This window comes from Lonchura striata, chromosome 25 (assembly GCF_050655825.1).
Source record: "Lonchura striata isolate lonStrDom1 chromosome 25, ASM5065582v1, whole genome shotgun sequence".
Lineage (NCBI taxonomy): Eukaryota > Metazoa > Chordata > Aves > Passeriformes > Estrildidae > Lonchura > Lonchura striata.
The window spans coordinates 5,305,306-5,323,509 of NC_140727.1; the positions used below are offsets into that span (position 1 = coordinate 5,305,306).

General features: G+C 62.1%; 1 protein-coding gene across 11 annotated transcripts; it reads left to right on the forward strand.

Annotated features, from left to right (window-relative positions):
• Positions 1-46: 46 nt before the first annotated feature.
• Positions 47-17,979, forward strand: ZNF687 (zinc finger protein 687). 11 transcript variants are annotated; one of them, XM_085560905.1, is made up of 8 exons: positions 47-889; positions 3,725-5,766; positions 7,928-8,106; positions 9,699-9,923; positions 11,444-11,606; positions 13,085-13,478; positions 13,556-13,668; positions 15,102-17,979. In XM_085560905.1, exons 2-8 carry the CDS (start codon positions 3,727-3,729, stop codon positions 16,716-16,718), a joined length of 4,731 nt encoding a protein of 1,576 aa, XP_085417031.1. In that variant the 5' UTR covers positions 47-889; positions 3,725-3,726; the 3' UTR covers positions 16,719-17,979. The 11 variants fall into 11 exon arrangements, 10 of the variants coding, with proteins under 10 accessions (XP_085417031.1, XP_085417030.1, XP_085417027.1 ...); XM_085560904.1 differs by lacking the exon at positions 47-889 and adding an exon at positions 965-1,150; XM_085560906.1 differs by lacking the exon at positions 47-889 and having other exon boundaries at positions 3,373-5,766; positions 15,102-15,243; positions 16,197-17,979.
• The last annotated feature ends 225 nt before the right edge of the window (positions 17,980-18,204 follow it).

The window sequence follows — 18,204 nt, forward strand, 5'->3', positions numbered from 1 at the left end:
GGGAACGGCGGCGGTGATCAAAGGGATTTCACGGGCATTGTGGGAATGGCAGCAGTTCCCCGTGCTGGCGTTGCTGGGAGCGGGAATTCCCCGGAATTCCCGGGAATTCGAGAATTGGGAATTCCCGCAGCAGCTCCCGGCATGCCCCGCGCGCTGTTTACCCTCAGTCTGGGGCGGGGCCGAACTGTTGATTGACATAATAATCAACCAATCACCGAATGGAAAGGGCGGATCTTGTCGTTGCGGTGGCCAATACGATGGAAGGAAGGCGGGGTTAAATATGAGTGGCAGCTCTGCGGACCAATGAGCGGCGAAAACTGGCTTGGCGGCCTTTTGGGCACGCCAGCCAATGGGAGAGCGAAGAGACAAAGGCGGCCTTGAGTGACAGCTCTATGCACCAATGGTATCGCGCAACATTCGGGCGTGGGCGGGACATGCCCTCAGACGCCTCCGTGAGTGACGGCGCTGGCAGCTAATGGGTGGAGGGGGTTGAAGTCATTCCGGGCCCGGGGTGGGCGGGCTCCGGTGCTGAGGGGAGAATCCCGCGGCCAGTGGGAACCCCCGGCTGGGAGACGCCGCCATGGACGCTCCCTGAGGCCAATGGCGGCCGGAAGCCGCGCTTGATAAACAGTGCGCTCTGACCAATGAGAAGCGAGATCAGGCCGGAATTAATTGATAGACAGCGCTTTCAACCAATCGGCAGCGAGATGCGCCAGCGCTGGCATTTAATAGGAAACGAGGACCTCGCGGTGGGCGGGGCTTTGCGGGTTGAATGACACCCGCGCTTCCCAATCAACACGCCCGGCGTGGGGCGGGTCCCGCTCAGCCAATGGGGAGTGCGGACGGCCGCGCTTAGCATTGAGCGACAGCGGAACGAACCAATCGAAATGTGGGTTTTGTTGAGTGACGGGCCGTGCGGCCAATGGGAACGCGCCGCGGGGGCGGGGCCGCGCGGCGCGAGCGGCCGGCGGGGCGGGGGGGGCCAAGCAGGAAGTGGCGGAGGGGAAGCGGCGGCGCTGAGGGGCCCGAGCGGGACCGGGCCGGGAACCGGGAACCGGGATCGGGATCGGGATCGGGAATTGGGACCGGGACCGGAATCGGGCCCGGCAGCCGGAGCCGGCCGCGGGAGCGCGCCCCGCGCCCGCCGCAGGTAGCGGGGCCCGAGCGGCCTGAGGGGGTCGGGGCCTGGGGGGGGCGAGGCCCGGGCGGGAAGCGCGGCCTGAGGGGGCCCCGAATCCCGGGATTCTGGGGGGTCTGGAGCCCCCCCACTCCCATCCCAAATCCCTGGATTTGGGGGGTCTGGAGCCCCCCTCCCATCCCAAATCCCGGGATTCTGGGGGGTCTGGAGCCCCCCCCTCCCATCCCAAATCCCGGGATCTGGGGGGTCTGGAGCCCCCCCACTCCCATCCCAAATCCCGGGATTCTGGGGGGTCACGGACACCCCCTCCCATCCCAAATCCCGGGATTCTGGGGGGTCTGGAGCCCCCCCACTCCCATCCCAAATCCCGGGATTCTGGGGGGTCTGGAGCCCCCCCCTCCCATCCCAAATCCCGGGATTTGGGGGGGTCTGGAGCCCCCCCTCTCCCATCCCAAATCCCGGGATTTGGGGGGGGTCTGGAGCTCCCCCCTCCCATCCCAAATCCCGGGATTTTGGGGGGGTCACGGTCACCCCCTCCCATCCCAAATCCCGGGATTCTGGGGGGTCATGCTCGCGTTTTCCTACAAAAAATACCCCGGGATTTGTGGGGATTGGGATCATCCCCCCCATCCTGAAATTCTGGGGGGTCACGGTCAGTCCTTCCCCATCCCAAATCCTGGGATTGGGAGAGGTCACGGCCATCCCCTCCATCCTGGAATTTTGGGGAATTTGGGATCGGTGTGGGGGAGTTTGGGGTGGGAATGGGCAGTTTGGGATGGGGACTTTGGGACCGGGATGGGGAATGTGGGATTGGAAGCTTGAGACTGGGATAGGGGCTTTGGGATCCTGGATATTTGGGAAAACCCCAAAATCCCACGGAATCCCTGCCCGGACACCCCCAGCCCTTTTGGGAATCCTGGGAAAATCGGGAATGCCGAGAAAATCGGGAATGCCGAGCCCTCCTGGCGGGGCTGGAGCTGTTCTTTTTCCTTTCGGGATTTTCGGGATCCCTCGGGATCGGGGCCGGCAGATGGCCGGGAATTAATTCCCTCCAAATCCCGGGAATTTAATCCCGGCTGCGGGGATGGGGGCGGGAGCGGGACGGGGCTTTTGGGGCGATCGGGGATTTGGGATCGGGGATTTGGGATCGGTTTGGAATTTGCCACAGGTGGAATTTTGGGATAATCCCTCCCTGCTTTCCCCGCCTCCTTTTCCCTGGCGAACTGAGCCGGGCAGGATTTTCCAAACCCTGATCCCAAACAGCTCCTCCCGGATTTTCCAGGCCTGGCTGGGTTTATCCCCAGGAAGAAGCCGGGATCGGGATCCGGGAGTCGGGGTGGGGAAATCCGGGATCCATCCCGAGGATTTGGATGTGAATGGGAAAGGACAAAGAGCGCGATTCCCCCCCTGGAAGACAATTCCCAGCTTTTCCAAAGGATTCATTCCCTGCCTGGGGAGGCTTTCCAGGGGATGAAAGGGCAGGAAAAGGGGGATTTGGGAAGGAAAAGGCCTCTCCCATCCCCAGGCACATTCCAGAGGGAAAATGAATGGAATCCCACCTGCTTGGGGTTTCCTGGGAGCCTCAGATCCAGAGGCAGTTTGGGGCTGGAATTGAGGTTGGATCCACGGCTCTTTCCCCTTTTTCCCAGTTTCCAAGCTGGAAAACCGTGGGATCAAAACCCCTCCTCATGAAAGGAATTTTTTCCCTAAAGAAACAAAAAATCCTTGGAGCTCCCGGGGCTGCTGGAAGTGCCGGGATTCCAGGGGATAACGGGAATTGTTGTGCCCGGGATGTGGCAGGTCCTGGGCCCGGCTCCAGGTCGGGAACAGGGCTGGGATTGAGCTGGGATGGGGCCGGAATTGCCGGGGTGGGCTCGGATCCTGCGGCTTTCCCGGCAGTTCCGGGAATTTAGGGAATGGACCGGCAGCAGGGCTGGGGTGGGAAGGGGATTTTTGGGATGGGAGGGGGATTTTTGGGCTAAAAGGGGGAATTTTTGGGGTGGAGAGGAACGTTTGGAGTGGGAGTGGGAATGGAAAAGGCTGTGGAACATCAGGATTCCCCGGGGTTTGTCGGGATGGAAACCCGGGAATTCCTAATGGGAAACCCCAAAGGAACATCAGGATCCCCCGGGGTTTGTCGGGGTGGAAACCCGGGAATTCCCACTGAGAAACCCCAAAGGAACATCAGGATCCCCTGGGGTTTGTTGGGATGGAAACCCAGGAATTCCTACAGGGAAACCCCAAAGGAACATCCGGATTCCTTTGGTGTTTGTTGGGATGGAAACCCGGGAATTCCTAATGGGAAACCCCAAAGGAACATCAGGATCCCCCGGGGTTTGTTGGGATGGAAACCCGGGAATTCCCAGTGGGAAACTCTAAAGGAACATCAGGATTCTCTGGGGTTTGTCAGGATAGAAACTCGGGAATTCCCAGTGGGAAACCCCAAAGGAACATCAGGATTCCCTGGGGTTTGTCGGGGTGGAAACCCCAAAGGAACATCAGGATTCCCCGGGGTTTGTCGGGATGGAAACCCGGGAATTCCCAGTGGGAAACCCCGAATTCCCTGCACCCCTTTCCCGTTGCCAGCCATGGGGGACATGAAGACCCCGGACTTCGACGACCTCTTGGCCGCCTTCGACATCCCCGACATCGACGCCAACGAGGCCATCCACGCGCACCACGAGGAGCCCGAGGCGCACGCCAAGCCGCTGCCGGGCGAGCCGGGCGCGGCGCCGCCGGCACCGGAGCACGCGCTGCCGCACGCCGACATCTCGGCCGTCAGCGTCATCGTCAAGAACACCGTGTGCCCCGAGCAGCCCGAGGGCGCCGAGCCGCGCGGCAAGGACGGGCACGGCGCCGCGCCGCGCCTGCTGCACAACGGCTTCGGCGCCCCCGACGCGCCCCGCTCGCCCGGTGCCGCCGACGCCGCTTCCAACGGCGACTGCTGGGCCAAGGAGAAGAATCCCAAGGCGCTGGAGCTCTTCTCCCATTTCAGCCCCGATCCCGGCGAGGACGGCGCCGATCTCATCGACGACAAAGCCAAGGAGAAGTCGCCGGCCGGCCCGGCCCTGGACTGCAAGGAGCCCCTGGGGCAGGGCGCGGAGAGCCCGGGGCTGCGGCACGCCGAGCCGGCGTTCCCGGCGCCCTTCCGGGCGGGAGCGGCCGGCGACGGCGCGCACGGCGCGGCCCGCGTCAAGGAGGAGGAGGCGGACGCGGAGGAGGCTCCGGCCAGGGGCTGCGGCCCCAAGGGGCTGCTGCTGGATCACCTCAAGTCCGTCACCGTCCGCTTCTCGGCCGAGGGATCTCCCTGGCCGGCGGCCGAGCCGGCGCTGCCGGACGGCGGCACCGGCGCCGCGGCCGAGCTCAAGCGCTCGCCCGGGAGCCCTCGGGAGCCCTTCTCCTCCCCGGGAATTGCCATCCCGCCCTCCCCCAGGCAGCTGTCCCTGAAGGAAGAGCGGGAGATGCTGGGCAAATCCCTGGGGAGCCCTCCGAGCGTTTCCAGCGGCGAGGAGGACGAGGAGGAGGAGGAGAACGCCAACTCGCCGTCCTCCAGCTCCTCGCGGCCGCTCAAGGTGCGCATCAAAACCATCAAAACCTCCTGCGGCAGCATCACCCGGACGGTCACCAGGGTGTCCTCGGACTCGGAGCCGCCCTCCGCCAGAGCCCCCGGCGAGCAGAATTCCCAGGAGCCCTCGGAATGCCCGGCCGGCGGCGCGGCGGAGGCGGCCCGGGAGCGCTCGGAGCTCTGCGGGCCCCCGAAGGGCGCGGAGGGGCCCAAGATCGTCAGCGTGCAGCTGGGCAACGGCGCCAGGCTGAAGGGCACCGTGCTGCCCGTGGCCACCATCCAGAGCGCCAGCAGCGCCATGCTGATCGCCGCCAGCGTGGCCCAGCAGAAATCCGTGGTCCTGCCGGGAAAATCCGGGAAATCCGTGGCTAAAAACATCCTCAGCCTGGTGCCGCAGCCGCTCCCCAAGGGGGACGGCGGCGCCAAGGCCGGCGGCGGCGCGGCGGCGCCCAAAGCGGCGCCCGGCGTGGCCGGCACCGTCATCTCCCGCAGCCAGTCCAGCCTGGTGGAGGCCTTCAACAAGATCCTCAACAGCAAGAACCTGCTGCCCACCTACAAGCCCAACCTGAGCCCGCCGGCCGAGTCCAGCCTGGCGCTGCCGCCCGCCGGCTACCGCTGCCTGGAGTGCGGCGACGCCTTCGCGCTGGAGAAGAGCCTGGCGCGGCACTACGACCGGCGCAGCATGCGCATCGAGGTCACCTGCAACCACTGCACCAAGCGCCTGGTGTTCTTCAACAAGTGCAGCCTGCTGCTGCACGCCCGCGAGCACAAGGACAAGGGGCTGGTGATGCAGTGCTCGCACCTGGTGATGCGGCCCGTGGCGCTGGAGCAGATGATCGGCCAGCCCGACGTCGCCCCGCTGGCCTCGCTGGCCCTGCCGCCCGCCAAGGCGGCGCAGGACGGCGGCGGCGCGGCGCAGGAGCCGCCGGTGCTGCCGCTGGGCGCCGAGCAGAGCAGCTACAGCTGCTTCAGGTGCCTCGAGTGCAAGGAGCAGTGCAAGGACAAGGCCGGGCTGGCGGCGCATTTCCAGCAGGTCGCCGTGGCCACCGGCAGCAGCAGCACGGTGAGAGCGGGGAGGGGCTGGGAGGGGATTGGGATGTGCTGGGAGGGACTGGGAAGGGCTGGGAGGGGATTGGGATGTGCTGGGAGGGGATTGGGATGTGCTGGGAGGGGCTGGGATGTGCTGGGAGGGACTGGGATGTGCTGGGAGGGGATTGGGATGTGCTGGGAGGGGCTGGGAGGGGATTGGGATGTGCTGGGAGGGACTGGGATGTGCTGGGAGGGACTGGGAGGGATTGGGATGTGCTGGGAGGGACTGGGATGTGCTGGGAGGGACTGGGAAGGGCTGGGAGGGACTGGGAGGGGATTGGGATGTGCTAGGAGGGACTGGGAAGGGTTGGGAGGGGATTGGGAGGGGATTGGGATGTGCTGGGAGGGACTGGGATGTGCTGGGAGGGACTGGGAAGGGCTGGGAGGGACTGGGAGGGGATTGGGATGTGCTAGGAGGGACTGGGAAGGGCTGGGAAAGCACTGGGAAGGGCTGGGAGGGCACTGGGATGTGCTGGGAGGGACTGGGATGTGCTGGGAAGGCACTGGGATGTGCTGGGAGGGCACTGGGAGGGCACTGGGATGTGCTGGGAGGGACTGGGAAGGGCTGGGAAGGCACTGGGATGTGCTGGGAGTGCACTGGGAGGGACTGGGATGTGCTGGGAGGGCACTGGGAGGGACTGGGAGGGGATTGGGATGTGCTGGGAGGGACTGGGAAGGCACTGGGAAAGCACTGGGAAGGCACTGGGAAGGCACTGGGAGGGCACTGGGAAGGCACTGGGAGGGCACTGGGAAGGCACTGGGAGGGCACTGGGATGTGCTGGGAGGGACTGGGAAGGCACTGGGAAGGCACTGGGATGTGCTGGGAGGGACTGGGAAGGCACTGGGAAGGCACTGGGAAAGCACTGGGATGTGCTGGGAGGGCACTGGGAGGGACTGGGAAAGCACTGGGAAGGCACTGGGAAGACACTGGGAAGACACTGGGAAACGGTGGGAGATGAATCCGTGCATCCCCTCCCGTCAATCCTGATCCTTGCGGAATTCTCCCTGGTTGGGATCCTGATCCCTGCTGGAATTTTCCCACAACTGATCCTGATCCCTGCAGAGTTTGCTCACAATTCTTTGGGATCCCAATCCCAGTTGGAATTCTCCCAGAATTCCTTGGGATCCCAATCCCAGCTGGAATTCTCCCAGAATTCCTTGGGATCCCAATCCCAGTTGGAATTCTCCCAGAATTCCTTGGGATCCCAATCCCAGTCGCAATTCTCCCAGAATTCCTTGGGATCCCAATCCCAGCTGGAATTCCCAGGACCCCAGCCCCGTTCCAGCCCTGTTCCCTGGCGGAGCCGCCCCCGGGCGGGGGGGACGCCGTTCCCAGCCCCGGTGGTGCCCCCGGTGCCCCTTGCGCCTCCCGGTGCCTCCCGGTGCCTCCCGGTCCCTCCTAGTCCTTCCCGGTCCCTCCCAGTGCCTCCCGGTGTCCCCGGTGCCCCTGGTGACTCCCGGTCCCTCCTAGTCCTTCCTGGTGACTCCTGGTGCCCCCGGTGCTTCCCGGTGCCCCCGGTGCCCCCGGTGTCTCCTGGTCCCTGCCAGTCCCTCCCAGTGCCCCTGGTGCCCCCAGTGACTCCCGGTGCCCCCGGCACCTCCCGGTCCCTCCCAGTCCCTCCCAGTCCCTCCCGGTCCCTCCCGGTCCCTCCCGGTGCCCCCGGTGAGTCCCGGTGCCCCCGGTGACTCCCAGTTCCTCCCGGTGCCCCCGGTGAGCCCCGGTGCCCCCAGTGAGTCCCGGTGCCTCCCAGTGACTCCCAGTCTCTCCCAGTCCATCCCGGTCCCTCCCGGTGCCCCCGGTCCCTCCCAGTCCCTCCTGGTCCCTCCTGGTGCCTCCCGGTGAGCCCCGGTGCCCCCAATGAGTCCCAGTCCCTCCCGGTGCCCCCGGTGCCCCTGGTGACTCCCAGTCCCTCCCGGTGAGTCCCAGTCCCTCCCGGTGCCCCCGGTGAGTCCCAGTCCCTCCCAGTCCCTCCCAGTCCCTCCCGGTGCCCCCGCTGACTCCCAGTCCCTCCCGGTGACTCCCAGTCCCTCCCAGTCCATCCCAGTTCCCTCCCGGTCCCTCCCAGTCCCTCCCGGTGCCCCCGGTGCCCCCGGTGCCCCCGGTGCCCCCGGTGAGCCGCGGTGCCCGCCCGCAGGTGTGCTCGGCGTGCCCCATGATGCTGCCCAACCGCTGCAGCTTCGGCGCGCACCAGCGCATGCACCGCAGCCGCCCGCCGCACGTCTGCCCCGAGTGCGGCGGCAACTTCCTGCTGGCCAACTTCCAGAGCCACCTCCGGGACTCCTGCCTGCACTTCTCCCGCAGGGTGGGCTACAGGTACGGCCCGGGAATCCCGGGAATCCCGGGAATCCCGGGAATTCCCGAGGGGGAACGGGGGGGGTCCAGAAATGGGGTTTGCCCACGGAGCGCAGCAGGAATTCCCTGCTGGAAAACTTGGAATTGCCACCGCGAGGGCTCCGCAGGGTGGGATGCAGGTACGGCCCAGAGCCCCGGGAATCCCTGGAATCCCGGGAATTCCGGGAATCCCGGGAATTCCAGAGGGGGAACTGGGGGGGTCCCGAAATGGAGTTTGCCCACGGAGCACGGCAGGAATTCCCTGCTGGAAAACTTGGAATTGCCACCGCGAGGGCTCCTCAGGGTGGGATGCAGGTACGGCCCAGAATCCCGGGAATCCCGGGAATTCCGGGAATTCCAGAGGGGGAACTGGGGGAATCCAGAAATGGAGTGTGCCCAAGGAGCGCGGCAGGAATTCCCTGCTGGAAAACTTGGAATTGCCGCCGCGAGGGCTCCTCAGGGTGGGATGCAGGTACGGCCCGGGAATCCTGGGAATCCCGGGAATCCCGGGAATCCCGGGAATTCCAGAGGGGGAACTGGGGGGGTCCCGAAATGGGGTTTGCCCAGGGAGCATGGTAGGAATTCCCTGCTGGAAAACTTGGAATTGCCGCCGCGAGGGCTCCTCAGGGTGGGCTACAGGTACGGCCCGGGAATCCCGGGAATCCCGGGAATTCCGGAGGGGGAACTGGGGGGATCCAGAAATGGAGTTTGCCCACGGAGCACGGCAGGAATTCCCTGCTGGAAAACTTGGAATTGCCACCATGAGGGCTCCTCAGGGTGGGATGCAGGTATGGCCCAGAGCCCCGGGAATCCCGGGAATCCCGGGAATTCCAGAGGGGGAACTGGGGGGGTCCTGAAATGGGGTTTGCCCACGGAGCGCAGCAGGAATCTCCTGCTGGAAAACTTGGAATTGCCGCCGCGAGGGCTCCTCAGGGTGGGATGCAGGTACGGCCCGGGAACCCCAGAAATCTGGGAAAGCTTGTTTGGGATCCCGGTTCCAGTTGGAATTTTCCCAGAACTGCTCTGGATGCCGGTCCCCAGTTGGAATTCCCGGAGCCACTCTGGATCCCGCTTTCCATTCGGAATTCCTGGAGTGGCTCTGGATCCTGGTTTCCATTGGGAATTCCCAGAGCTGCTCAGCATCCCAGTTTCCATTGGGAATTCCTGGATCCGCTCTGGGTCCCGGTCCCTGTTGGAATTCCCGGATCCATGCCGGTCCCCATTGGAATTCCCGGACCCATGGCGGTTTCCATTGGGAATTCCTGGATCCATGCCGGTCCCCATTGGGAATTCCCGGACCCATGCCGGTCCCCATTGGGAATTCCCGGATCCATGGCTGGTCCTCATTGGGAATTCCCGGATCCATGGCGGTTTCCATTGGGAATTCCCGGATCCATGCCGATCCCCATTGGGAATTCCCAGATCCATGGCGGTTTCCATTGGGAATTCCCGGACCCATGCTGGTCCCCATTGGGAATTCCCGGACCCATGGCGGTCCCCGTTGGAATTCCCGGATCCATGGCCGTTCCCATTGGGAATTCCCGGATCCATGGGCGTTCCCACGGGATTGCCAGGTGCCCCAGCTGCTCGGTGGTGTTCGGCGGCGTCGGCTCCATCAAGGCGCACATCCAGGGCTCGCACTGCGAGGTGTTCCACAAGTGCCCCGTGTGCCCCATGGCATTCAAATCCGCGCCCGGCGCCCACGCCCACGGCCACGCGCAGCACCCCGGCCTCGGCAGCCAGCCCGCCAAGTCAGCGCCACGGACCCAGCGGGAATGCCGGGGAGCGGGGTGGGAGGGGTGGGAATGGGGTGGGAGGGGTGGGAACGGGGTGGGAGGGGTGGGAATGGGGTGGGACACCGGGGAATGGGGTGGGAGAGGGGAACAGGGATGGGAGAGGTGGGAATGGGGATGGAACACCGGGGAACAGGGTGGGAGGGGTGGGAGCGGGGTGGGAGAGAGGGGAATGGGGTGGGAGGGATGGGAATGGGAATGGGACACCGGGGAACAGGGTGGGAGGGGTGGGAACGGGGTGGGACACCGGGGAACGGGGTGGGAGGGGTGGGAATGGGGTGGGAGAGAGGGGAATGGGGTGGGACACCGGGGAACGGGGTGGGAGGGGTGGGAATGGGGATGGAACACCAGGGAACGGGGTGGGAATGGGGATGGGAGAGAGGGGAATGGAGTGGGAGGGGTGGGAATGGGGTGGGACACCGGGGAACGGGGTGGGAGAGGGGAACAGGGATGGGAGAGGTGGGAATGGGGATGGAACACCGGGGAACAGGGTGGGAGGGGTGGGAGCGGGGTGGGAGAGAGGGGAATGGGGTGGGAGGGGTGGGAACGGGGTGGGAGAGAGGGGAATGGGGATGGAAAACCGGGGAATGGGGTGGGAGGGGTGGGAATGCGGGTGGAACATCGGGGAACGGGGTGGGAGGGACAGGAGCGGGGTGGAATACCTGGGAATGGGGATGGGAGAGAGGGGAACGGGGTGGGAGAGGGGAACAGGGATGGGAGAGGTGGGAATGGGGATGGGAAAGGTGGGAATGGGGATGGAAAACCGGGGAACGGGGTGGGAGGGATGGGAATGGGAATGGGAGAGGTGGGAATGGGGATGGAACACCTGGGAATGGGGTGGGAGGGACGGGAATGGGGATGGAACACCTGGGAATGGGAGTGGGAGAGGTGGGAATGGGGATGGAACACCTGGGAATGCGGTGGGAGGGACGGGAATGGGGATGGAACACCAGGGAATGGGGATGGAACACCTGGGAATGGGGTGGGAGAGATGGGAATGAGAGATTGGGATGGGAGAGTTGTGAAATGGGATGGGAGAGCTGGGAATTGCGATGGAGAGTTGGGAATTGGGATGGGAAATTTGGGAATTGGGATGAGAAATTTGGGAATTGGGATGGGAGACCTGGGCATAAGAAGCTGGGATGGGAGAGTTGGGAATGTTTTGTTGTGGGAACAGAGAATTGGCTGGTATTGAACGGAGAATTTGCTGGAAAATTTGGGAATATTTGACACTTGGGAATGGGGGATGTGGTGATCCCAGAGGGCTTTTCCTGCCTGAGCATTCCAGGACTCCAGGACTGGGAGGACTGGGAATATTCCATGCTGGGCAGAACCTCCTCCGTGCTGGGATGAGCTCAGCTCCCGCCTTCCTTTTCCCACCCCCTTTTCCCTCTTTTTCCTCTTTCCTTCCCTCCTTTTCCCCCTCCCTTTTTCCCGTCCTCCCCCTCCTTTCTCACTTCCTTTCCCCTCGCTCTCCCGCCTCCCCCCGTCCCGTTTTTTCCCGTTTTTCCCCGTTTTCGCCCCAGGATGATCTACAAGTGCGCCATGTGCGACACGGTGTTCACGCACAAGCCGCTGCTGTCGTCGCATTTCGACCAGCACCTGCTGCCGCAGCGCGTCAGCGTCTTCCGCTGCCCGCAGTGCCCGCTGCTCTTCGCCCAGAAGCGCACCATGCTCGAGCACCTCAAGGTCAGGCGGGAATCCAGCTGGGAACGCCGGAATTCCCGGCGGGAATGCCGGAATTCCAGCCGCTCACAGTGGGACTGTCCTCCCACTTTGGCCAAGTGGGAGTGGGGAGCGCTCGGGGCACAGAAATGCTCGAGCACCTCGAGGTCAGGCGCCAGCCCGGATGGAATTCCGGCCAAAAAAGGCAAAATTCCGGCCAAAAAAGGCAAAATTCCAGCCAAAAAAGGCAACATTCTGGCCAAAAAAGGCAAAATTCCGGCCAAAAAAGGCAAAATTCCGGACAAAAAAGGCAAAATTCCAGACAAAAAAGGCAAAATTCCGGCCAGAAAAGGCAAAATTCCGGCCAAAAAAGGCAAAATTCTGGCTAGAAAAGGCAAAATTCCGGCCAGAAAAGGCAAAATTCCGGCCAAAAAAGGCAAAATTCCGGCCAAAAAAGGCAAAATTCTGGCCAAAAAAGGCAAAATTCCGGCCAAAAAAGGCAAAATTCTGGCCAAAAAAGGCAAAATTCCTGCCAGAAAAGGCAAAATTCCGGCCAGAAAAGGCAAAATTTCGGCCAGAAAAGGCAAAATTCTGGCCAGAAAACGCAAAATTCCGGCCAGAAAAGGCAAAATTCTGGCCAGAAAAGGCAAAATTCCGGCCAGGAAAGGCAAAATTCCGGCCAAAAAAGGCAAAATTCCGGCCAAAAAAGGCAAAATTCCGGCCAGAAAAGGCAAAATTCCGGCCAAAAAAGGCAAAATTCCGGCCAGAAAAGGCAAAATTCCGGCCAAAAAAGGCAAAATTCCGGCCAGAAAAGGCAAAATTCCGGCCAAAAAAGGCAAAATTCCGGCCAAAAAAGGCAAAATTCTAGCCAAAAAAGGCAAAATTCTGGCCAGGAAAGGCAAAATTCTAGCCAAAAAAGGCAAAATTCCGGCCAGAAAAGGCAAAATTCCAGCCAGAAAAGGCAAAATTCCGGCCAAAAAAGGCAAAATTCCGGCCAAAAAAGGCAAAATTCTAGCCAAAAAAGGCAAAATTCTGGCCAGGAAAGGCAAAATTCTAGCCAAAAAAGGCAAAATTCCGGCCAAAAAAGGCAAAATTCCGGCCAAAGAAGGCAAAATTCCGGCCAGAAAAGGCAAAATTCCGGCCAAAAAAGGCAAAATTCTGGCCAGGAAAGGCAAAATTCTAGCCAAAAAAGGCAAAATTCCAGCCAAAAAAGGCAAAATTCCGGCCAAAAAAGGCAAAATTCCGGCCAAAAAAGGCAAAATTCCGGCCAAAAAAGGCAAAATTCCTGCCAAAAAAGGCAAAATTCCGGCCAAAAAAGGCAAAATTCCGGCCAGAAAAGGCAAAATTCTGGCTAGAAAAGGCAAAATTCCAGCCAAAAGTGCCAAAATTGCAGCCGCAGTCGGGTGGGGAGTGGAGGAAATGGGAGCTGTGCTCTCGGGGGGTTCGGGATCTTTCCACCCCCATTGCAGGATTCCCTGTCCTGGTTCCTTTGGGATTTTCAGGACGAATCCCAGACCCCGTCCCGGGTTATTCCGCGCGGGAACGTCCCTCCCGGCCCGAAATTCCCGAATCTCCCTTTCCCAGAACACCCACCAGCCGCAGCAATGCAAGGAGGACTCTTGCGCGAAATGGCCGGCGCTGCTGGCGCCCAAGGCGGAGCCGCTGGAGGCTCCGGTGTCCCGGAACTCGGAGGAGTCCTCGAGCTCCACGGAGGAGGAGGAGGAGGAGGAGGAGGAGGCGCCGAGCTCGCCGGAGCTGCGCCGGGCCAAGCGCAGCCGCTTCCCGCGCGAGGCCGGCGCCGCGGCGCGGGCCGGCGGCTGGAGCTGCGGCGCGTGCCGCGCGCGCTTCGCCGAGCGCGACGAGTACGTGGCGCACATGAAGAGGGAGCACGGCAAGGTCAGGGCCCGCGGCCGCTCCCGGCGATCCCGGCGATGCCGGCGATCCCGCGGCGCTGAGCCGGGCTGTCCCCGCAGTCGGTGAAGAAGTTCCCGTGCCACCTGTGCGAGCGCTCCTTCTGCTCGGCGCCCAGCCTGCGCCGCCACGTCCGCGTCAACCACGAGGGCATCAAGCGCGTCTACCCCTGCCGGTACTGCCGGGAGCCCGGCGGGCGGGAGCGCCGCGGCTCCGGGGGAGCGGGGCGGGCTGGGGCGGGATGGGGTGGGATGGGGTGGGGTGGGGTGGGGTGGGATTGGGGTGGGGTGGGGTGGGATTGGGGTGGGATTGGGGTGGGATTGGGATGGGATGGGGTGGGATTGGGATGGGGATGGGATGGGGTTGGGATGGGTTGGGATGGGTTGGGATGGGTTGGGATGGGTTGGGATGGCATTGGGATGGGATTGGGATGGTTTGGGATGGGTTGGGATGGGATTGGGATGGGTTGGGATGGGTTGGGATGGTTTGGGATGGGATGGGATGGGATTGGGATGGGATTGGAATAGGTTGGGATGATTTGGGATGGGATTGGGTTGGGATGGGTTGGGATGGGTTGGGATGGGATGGGATGGGTTTGGGATGGGTTGGGATGGTTTGGGATGGGATTGGGATGGGATGGGATTGGGATGGGATTGGGATGGGTTGGGATGGTTTGGGATGGGTTGGGATGGTTTGGGATGGGTTGGGATGGGTTGGGATGGGTTGGGATGGGTTGGGATGGGATGGGATTGGGATGGGATTGGAATAGGTTGGGATGGGATTGGGATGGGTTGGGATGGGTTGGGATGGTTTGGGATGGGTTGGGATGGTTTGGGATGGGATTGGGATGGGTTGGGATGGGTTGGGATGGCCGGGAGCTCAGAGGGAGCGGGCAGGACTGAGCGCGGTGGGGCTGCGGAGGGAACGGGGGGAGTTCCCAGGGAATCAGGGTGTAATTCCCAAGGAATCAGGGTGTAATTCCCAGGAAAATCAGGGTTTAAATCCCAGGGGATAATCGGGGTTTAATTCCCAGGGAATCAGGGTGTAATTCCCAGGAAAATCGGGGTTTAATTCCCAAGGAATCAGGGTGTAATTCCTAAGGAATCAGGGTTTAATTCCCAGGGAAATCAGGGTTAATTCCCCAGGAAAATCAGGGTGTAATCCCCAGGGAACCAGGGTGTAATTCCCAAGGAATCAGGGTGTAATTCCTAAGGAATCAGGGTGTAATTCCCAAGGAATCAGGGTGTAATTCCTAAGGAATCAGGGTTTAATTCCCAGGGAAATCAGGGTGTAATTCCCAAGGAATCAGGGTTAATTCCCAAGGAAAATCAGGGTGCAATTCCCAGGGAAATCAGGGTGCAATTCCCAGGAAAATCAGGGTGCAATTCCCAGGAAAATCAGGGTGCAATTCCCAGGGAAATCAGGGTGCAATTCCCAGGAAAATCAGGGCTCAATTCCCACCTGCTCCGCCCAGGATGGGAACTGAAATTCCGGGGATGAGAAGGATTTGGGGAAGGACTCCAGGCTTCGCGTCCCTCCCGTTTGGGGTTGGGATTGGGCAATTCCGGGCTGCAGCATTCCCGGGAAAACGGGGCTGCCGCGCCGCAGGTACTGCACGGAGGGGAAGAGAACCTTCAGCAGCCGCCTGATCCTGGAGAAGCACATCCAGGTGCGCCACGGCATCCAGGGCACCGACCCCGCCCGCAGCCAGGAGGTCCTCATCGCCCGCGGCCCGCCCGGGCCCGCCCAGGTGGGATGATCCCAAAATTCCCGCTTTTCCTGGGAATTTCGGGGGGTTGGGGCAGGTTTTTATCCTGGAATTCCTGCTGGGAACGCACAAATCCAGCCCTAAACTTTACCCAAGTGGGGAGGTTTTGGGTCCAGGACTGCCCAGGTGGGATTATCCGGGAATTCCCGGGGTTTCTTGGAATTCCAGTGTTTGTGGCAGGATCGGAGGCTCCTCATCCCAGAATTCCTTCTGGGAGCTGCCCCAGTTCCCCAGGAATTCCCAGGCAGCCGTTCCCAGCCCGGGCCTTCCCAGAATTCCCGGGAATTCCCAGGGGGATGTTCCCAGCCCGGCCCTTCCCGGAATTCCCGGGAATTCCCAGGCGGGTGTTCCCAGCCCGGCCCTTCCCAGAATTCCCGGGAATTCCCAGGGGGTGTTCCCATCCCAGCCCTTCCCGGAATTCCCAGGGGTGTGTTCCCAGGGGTGCTTTCCCGGGGTGCGTTCCCATCCCGGCCCCTCCCGGAATTCCCAGGGGTGTGTTCCCAGAATTCCCAGGGGTGTGTTCCCGGAATTCCCAGGGGTGTGTTCCCCGGGGTGCATTCCCATCCCAGCCATTCCCAGGGAATTCCCAGGGTGTGTTCCCCGGGGTGCATTCCCGGGGTGCGTTCCCATCCCAGCCATTCCCAGGGAATTCCCAGGGTGTGTTCCCCGGGGTGTGTTCCCCGGGGTGCGTTCCCATCCCGGCCCTTCCCGGAATTCCCAGGGGAGTGTTCCCAGGGGTGTGTTCCCAGAATTCCCAGGGGTGTGTTCCCAGGGAATTCCCAGGGGTGTGTTCCCCGGGGTGCGTTCCCATCCCAGCCATTCCCAGGGAATCCCCAGGGTGTGTTCCCCGGGGTGCGTTCCCGGGGTGCGTTCCCATCCCGGCCCCTCCCGGAATTCCCGGGAAGGCGCGGGCGGGATCCCGGCCGTCCCCGCAGGCGCCGGGCCGCCGGCCGAGGCCGTCGTCGGAGGAGTCGTGCGGCGAGGAGCCGGACAGCACCACGCCGCCGGCCCGGGGCCCGCGGGGCCGCGCCGCGTGCCGCCGCCGCTGCGGCTTCCAGCCGCAATTCCAGCCGCAATTCCAGCCGCAATTCCAGCCGCAATTCCAGGCGCGCGTCCCGCAGCAGCGCGCCGCCGGCGCGCCGCAGTGCCGCGAGTGCGGCCTCTGCTTCGCCTCGCCCGCCGCGCTCGGCCGCCACCGCTTCATCTCCCACAAGAAGAAGAAGGGCGCCGAGCCCGAGGATTCCTCCGGGAGCGCTTCCCGAGGCGGCGACGGGAGCGCCGGGAGCGCCGGGAACGCCGGGAACGCCGGGAACACCGGGAACACCGGGAACGCCGAGGGGAAGCTGGAGTGCAAAGTCTGCGGGAGGACCTTCGACACCCAGCTCACCCTCAAGACGCATTTCCGGACCCACGGGATGGCGTTCATCCGAGCCCGGCAGGGAGCCGAGGACAACTGAGCCCTGCCGGCATTCCCGGGAATCCCGGGAGCCAGCCGGCACAGCGGAGCGTTCCCGGGGATCTCAGCATTCCCGGAATTCCAGGATGAGACCCGAGGAGAACTCTGGGATCAGCCCCGGCACGGCGGAGCATTCCCGGGGATCTCTGCATTCCCGGAATTCCAGGATGAGACCCGAGGAGAACTCCAGGATCCACCCGGCACAGCGGAGCGTTCCCGGGGATCTCAGCATTCCCGGAATTCCAGGATGAGACCCGAGGAGAACTCAGCCTTCCCGGGAACATCAGAATTCCCAGAAATCCAGGATCAGCCCCGGCACAGCGGAGCATTCCCGGGGATCTCAGAATTCCTGGAATTCCAGGATGAGACCCGAGGAGAACTCTGGGATCAGCCCCGGCACAGCGGAGCGTTCCCGGGGATCTCTGCATTCCCGGAATTCCAGGATGAGAAGCAAGGAGAACTGAGCCTTCCTGGGAATCTCAGAATTCCCGGAATCCCGGGATCAGCTCCGAGGCCGGGAATCGGCACCGTGTACATAAAACACCCCCAGAGCCCTTCCCGGTGTCCGAGGGAAAGTTGGGAATGGGACTGGGATTGGGATGATCCCAAATCCCACTGGAAATCCCCTGGGAATGTTGGATTTTGGGGGAATTTGGGTTTTCCCAGAAATTCCCGGATGCGGATGGGGCAGGGGAAGCTTTTCCAGCAAAATCCACCTTTTTTTGTTATTATTTTTTGGGTTTTGTTTGTTTTTCCTGGACTTTTTCCCCTTTGGGAACGTTCCCGGTGTGTTTTGGTGGGAAGGAGGCGATTCCAGAGCCCTGGAATTCCCGAGATCCCGGGAAGGACACTGGGACACGCGGAGCAGGAGGAGGAAAAAGGCTGGAAAAAAGCAGAGAAAAGAAGGAAAAGAGGAGATTTTTTCCTTTGGCAAAGGAATAACGACCCAAAAAAAAACCAGGATTGGGAAGGGATCCCTCAGATCCCAGCCAGGACCCTTTTCTGAAGGAAAAGTGGGAAAATGCTCCCAGATTCCAGGCTGAGGGTGAGGTCTGGGGACTTTTCCAGCTTTTTCCGGCTCCTCCTTCCCCTCAGCTTCCGGGACATTTCCCACTTCCAATCCCCCAAAAAAATCCTCTGGAAAAGCCCCTCCGGCCCCGCTGTTCCCAGAATTCCTGGAAGAATTCCCGGGATTCCCTGTGGACAACCTGCCCTTTCCCTGTAAAGCTGTATTGTACACTAAACTCCACGAGTCCCACCAACTGCTGTGCTCATTCTGGGATGTGGTTTGCTTTTCCAAGGGTTTTTTCCCGGTTTTTTGCGTTTTTCGGGATGGCAGAAGTTGCTTTGGGGTTGATTTTTTTTTTTTTCCCCTGGGTTTTTATTCCCGGTTTTTCTGACTTTTTCCAAGCAGGAATGAGGGGTTCCCCCTTTTCCCTGCAGGTGGATGGATGGAAAAAACTGGGAAAAATCAGGTGGAATCGGCC

Excerpts from the sequence above, each read along its gene's own strand:
- ZNF687 (XM_085560905.1), top strand. The coding sequence starts at position 3,727 with ATGGGGGACATGAAGACCCCGGACTTCGACGACCTCTTGGCCGCCTTC. Across the intron at positions 5,767-7,927 it reads CCACCGGCAGCAGCAGCACG|GTGTGCTCGGCGTGCCCCAT; the intron begins GTGAGAGCGGGG and ends GCCCGCCCGCAG. Across the intron at positions 13,669-15,101 it reads AAGCGCGTCTACCCCTGCCG|GTACTGCACGGAGGGGAAGA; the intron begins GTACTGCCGGGA and ends GCCGCGCCGCAG.